Source organism: Myotis davidii, unplaced genomic scaffold (assembly GCF_000327345.1).
Source record: "Myotis davidii unplaced genomic scaffold, ASM32734v1 scaffold1439, whole genome shotgun sequence".
Lineage (NCBI taxonomy): Eukaryota > Metazoa > Chordata > Mammalia > Chiroptera > Vespertilionidae > Myotis > Myotis davidii.
In genome coordinates, this window is record NW_006292342.1 from 418,314 (window position 1) to 422,824 (window position 4,511).

General features: G+C 58.0%; 2 protein-coding genes across 4 annotated transcripts in view; both read right to left on the reverse strand.

The window, feature by feature from the left end:
• RAVER1 (ribonucleoprotein, PTB-binding 1) overlaps positions 1-1,383 on the reverse strand; it is a 14,404-nt gene extending 13,021 nt beyond the window's left edge. For all 3 annotated transcript variants that reach the window (XM_006765756.2, XM_006765755.2, XM_006765753.2), the window contains exon 1: positions 1,099-1,383. In XM_006765756.2, the coding sequence (XP_006765819.1) occupies positions 1,099-1,368 (270 nt within the window). In that variant the 5' untranslated portion in view covers positions 1,369-1,383. The remainder of the gene's footprint in view (positions 1-1,098) is intronic.
• A 429-nt stretch (positions 1,384-1,812) lies between these two features.
• The window catches only part of ICAM3 (intercellular adhesion molecule 3), a 29,036-nt gene continuing 26,337 nt past the window's right edge, over positions 1,813-4,511 (reverse strand). The window contains exons 4-8 of the mRNA XM_015565321.1: positions 3,655-3,817; positions 3,037-3,324; positions 2,467-2,721; positions 2,107-2,355; positions 1,813-2,023 (exon numbers count right to left, since the gene is read on the reverse strand). Coding sequence (XP_015420807.1) covers positions 1,830-2,023; positions 2,107-2,355; positions 2,467-2,721; positions 3,037-3,324; positions 3,655-3,817 — 1,149 coding nt within the window. The 3' untranslated portion in view covers positions 1,813-1,829. The remainder of the gene's footprint in view (positions 2,024-2,106; positions 2,356-2,466; positions 2,722-3,036; positions 3,325-3,654; positions 3,818-4,511) is intronic.

The following is a 4,511-nucleotide window of genomic DNA, read 5'->3' on the forward strand; positions in this document are numbered from 1 at the left end:
GGGTACCTGACTGCAGACCCCGCATACTTGAAGCCCACACTGGGTGGCCTCACGTGCCTCTCAGTTCCCTCCTGCTGACACGGTTGCCTTCTTGTAAGCCAGCTGCGGGGGCGAGCCTCTACCAGCCTGCTTGTGCCAGATACACTGTGCACCCTGCAGGAGAGACAGTGTGTTCCCAGCTAAGAGATGGCACGTGCTAGGAGGAGGGCTGACTCTAGGAATACACCAGACCATGCCTAGTGGTGCTTGCCCCAGGTCTGTCCCCCGAGTCACACCCTCCCCACACTTTGGTGGCCCTTCCAGCCACGTGCCCGCCGACAGGGAGGGTGAGCCAGCGGCAGATGTGTCGGTGGCCCAGAAAGGAGGAATCCTGAGGAACAGGAAGAGAGAGCCCATTCCACCACCGCAGGGCAGGGCAGACCAGACGCAATCTCCTTGGGTCCAAAGAGCACTGGAAAGCCCTGCACCTGCAGGCCCCAAGAGAAGAGCACCCCTGGCCAGACCGGCCAAGGGGGAGGCTCCACACAACACGGGCCCCTCCATTCTTTCAGGTCTGTGGGCTGGAGGCAGGAGACCCCTTCTTCCAAATAAATTCTGGGGCTTTGGGAGAAGGAAGATCTCAGGAGCTGCTACAACTTCCAATCTATCTCTAAGAGGAGTTAATAATCCGTGCTCTAAGCCAACCCTGAACTTCTGACTATGCGGTCTCGCCACCTCATGGCAGAGGGGAATGAGGATAAACACAAGCAGAGCAGGGAGCTCCTGGCGTCTCTATTCCCACAGTCCCGGTCTGGCTGCCCATTCACAATCCCCCAACTTGGCCAAGGCTGCCCGCCCACTTCAGTCACTAGTGCTCTTCCAAGCCCGCGGTCGCCGTTTACAACATCCTCCCTCAGTCCAAAGTTGGTTTCTCCCTCCACCACCGCCCCCCCCCCACAATCCGCCCTTGGTCTCTCCCAAACCCTCATGGATCCTGCGTTCGGACTCTCCCGCCGACGCCCCCTACACCCGAGCACGCCAGCGTCGGTGTTGCCTGGTTCCCCCCGCGCACGCGCACGGTGGTATTTCCCGCCACGCTCCCACACCGCCCCCCCATACCTGGTTGGTCACGTCCCCCGGGAGGCCCCGGATCAGTATCTTGCGGCGGTTACGGAACTGGCGCTCGGTGTGTTCCAAGCGTTTCCTGATCTCCTCTGGATCTAGCGGCTGCAGTTCTTCTTCGGGCGCCCGGCGCTCTGGGGCATCGTCAGTTTCAACCTCGGCCCCAGGCTCCGGACTCAGCGGGGGCCGGTGAGTAACGGACACGTCAGCCGCCATCTTGGGAAACCCGGCGCCTTCTGGGACCAGCGAGCCAGGGCGGAGCGGCATAGAGCGGCAACGAGGGCGCGTCCGCCTATTGGCCTAAAGAAGCCCCGCCCCCTCTCTTCAAATCTCTCAGCCCATTGGCTAGGGTGCAGCCCGCCTCCCAGAGTTTACGCCCCATCTCGGCGCACAGCCTCCGCCCCTTGCCACCACTGAGATGTCACTCAATAGACGCTCAGCGCTGTGGGGGATCCCCTTAGCGTAGGTGGAATCCAGCCATAGACTCCGGCGGGGCTGGTGTGGTTCAGTGGTTGAGCATGGACCTATGAACCAGGAGGTTACAGTTCGATTCGAGGTCAGGGCACACGCCATGGTTTCAGGCTCGACCTCCAGTAGGAGGCATGCAGGAGGCAGCCCATATAATATATATTTATATATTAAAAAGCCACAGACTCTGGATTTTGAGCACTTTATTGTTGCAGAACCTGATCATAAAGCCAAACACCCCCCCAGTGTTTGGCTGGAGCTCAAGATGGTGGTTCCCCCAGAGGCTCCTCAGCCGTTTTAGACGTGAGGGGAAACCCAGCGTTTCCCTGATTCACATGGTAGATGTCTCTACGCTTGTGCACCCCAAAGGCGTAAATTGAGGCCGGGATGGCAGCCATAAAGCCCAGGACGGTCAACACTGCTATGACGATGGTAATGGTGATGGGGTTCCGCTCTGTGCAGAGAAGCAAGGAGTAAATACTCGTACCCCTGGCCCTAGGCTTGCCCATTTAGAACCGCAGGCCCCCCTCAGCTCACCTTGAACATTCATCACCACAGTGACACTGTGTACGCCCTGTGAGCTGGCCGCCCGGCAGTAGTAGGTACCACTGTAGTTTAACCTGACACGGAATGGGATCCCGATGGGGACCTGGGCCATGGAGCCTTCGTGCAAACACTGCAGCTGGGGATCTGGGTTGCCCTGGGCTTGGCACTGAAGGATTTGGGTCGTTTTTTCTTTCCACATCAAGTGCTGAGGACATTTGGCTGGGTCAATCTTGGGACCATCTGTGGAACCACCAAATGATCAGACAAACCCAAGGCCCGATGGGGCAAGAGAGAATCAAGTCTCTCCAAATCAGGAGAGCAAGGAATTCAAGGTCAGAGTGGCCTACTCACACAGTACACGCAGCTGGACGCTCCTGTTCTTGTGCAAGACCACCCCATCCACCTCGAGGGCCGCACTGCAGAAGAAGCTGCGCCTGTCGTCCCTCTCAGTGGCGTTCAGCTGAAGCAGCGCGAGCTGTCCCGGGCCTGCAGCAGGACCTCCGTCCAACGTGACCTGGACTCGGGCTCCAGCAGCGCAAGTCACATTCACTATGGTCCCCTGACGGACGGTGGGCTGGCTCAGGTTCAAGACGGGCCCCCAGAAGCCTGAAGGAGTAGCATTGCCTGGGCGTCTGCTATCCACTCCCTCACATCCACTAAGCCCAGCCGACCACCCAAGTTTTTCCCCTCGGGGTAACCAGACCTTGCCTTTTAGCTACTCTGGGGCCCCACCTAAGTTGGGGCACTCAGGCCGTCCTGGAATGAAGGCCCCTGCCCCGCCCACACGGCAACTCCTCCCACATTGGCGGCTCAGGCCCTGCTTTTCTGGCTTGGCTTCTCCTGTGCGTTGCCCTTTGGGCTAATGAAGCTCAACCCCCTTGCCCTCACCTCTGCAGCAGGTTTGGCCCCGGCCCCTCTTACTATAGATGGTCAAATTCTCCTGAGTCTCCTGGCTCTCGCCTCCCAGGGTCACATTGCAGACAATCTCCTGAGCCCCCTCCAGCTCCGCGGTGGCTGTGGCTGTGGCCGTGGCCGTCAGCATGTCACCGTAGCGCTTTACTGTGGCATTCAGCATCTGGTCCCCCAGCGCCAGTTGGACCTGGGCCTCTGAGGCCGGAAACAGCCCGTCCAGGGTGCAGGTCACGGCCTGGGATGTTCCCACCTCCAAGAGCCGGGGAACGAAGAGATGCGGAGGCGTCACTGGCAGGACTGGGGAGAAGAGTGGGAGTAAGCTGGAGGTCTCACACAGCCGTGGACACCCCTTTCCCTGTGAACACTCATACCCCCCAACCAGGGTTCTTCTTTCCCAGGATACCCTCTAACCTGGATCACCCCCTTCCTAGGACACATCTATCTGCACATACTTCTCAAAAATTCCTGCCACCATGGGAATTTTTGAGGCCGCCCGTCCAATGGCCAAGGGAAAGCCTTCCCAGAAACCCTTGAGGTCCAGGCCACCCCATTCTCAGGAACCTCAGGGCCAGGGCACCCCTGCTCTGGCTCAGCTCATCACCCACACTGTGCAGTCCCTTCCCTCACCGAAGGTTCGGAGCTGCCTGGGGACTGAGCTGTTCTGGAACAGACCCAGCCCTTGGGACCGCAGGTCCAGTTCCCAGCGGCAAGAGAAATTGGCACCATGATCATTTCTGCTGGCTAGCACCGTGGTGGTGACTTCTTCAACCGCCAGCTGCTGGCTCAGCACCTCCTCCCCGCGGAGCAGCAACACGGAGAGTTTGGCCCGGGGTGCCCCGCCTGCCACCCTGCAGCGCAAGGTGAGGTTTTTGCCCACAGGATTCCATGGGGGCAGGGGTGCCAGCTCCACATGCTCCGGAAACTCTGCGGGTGGGTGGTGGAGGGAGGGGAGAACAGAACTTATCAGTCAGCCTTCCAACCCCCGCCCCAGGGAGTGGAGAGGACCGGGGGTGGCCCAGTGCAGAGCAGAACTGTGAACTTTGAGGTGATAAACCTAGAGGGCTTAGAAATGTGCTAGTGGAAGTGTTTGCTCTTGTCATTAGCACCAAGACAATTATTTCCTGTTTTGTCAGACAGGGAAATAAAAGATTTGTTTACAAGGACCTGACAGTAAAAAAATAAAAAGGAGCCCTGGCACGTTTTGCTTAGTGGACGGAAGGGTCTCCAGCTGATTCCCTGTCAAGGGCACCTGCCTCGGTTGCAAGTTCTGCAAGTTCAATTGGGGAGCGTGCGGGCGGCAACCAATCGATGTGTCTCTCTCACATTGATGTTTCTTTCTCTCTCCCTCCCTCCTCCTTCTCTTTCACTCTGAAAATTAATGGAAAACAAATATCCTCAAGGTGAATTTCAAAAAGAAAAAGAAAAAAAGAAAGGGAAAGGGTACTAACGCCTATGACCACTTACGATGTTAACAGCAATTATAA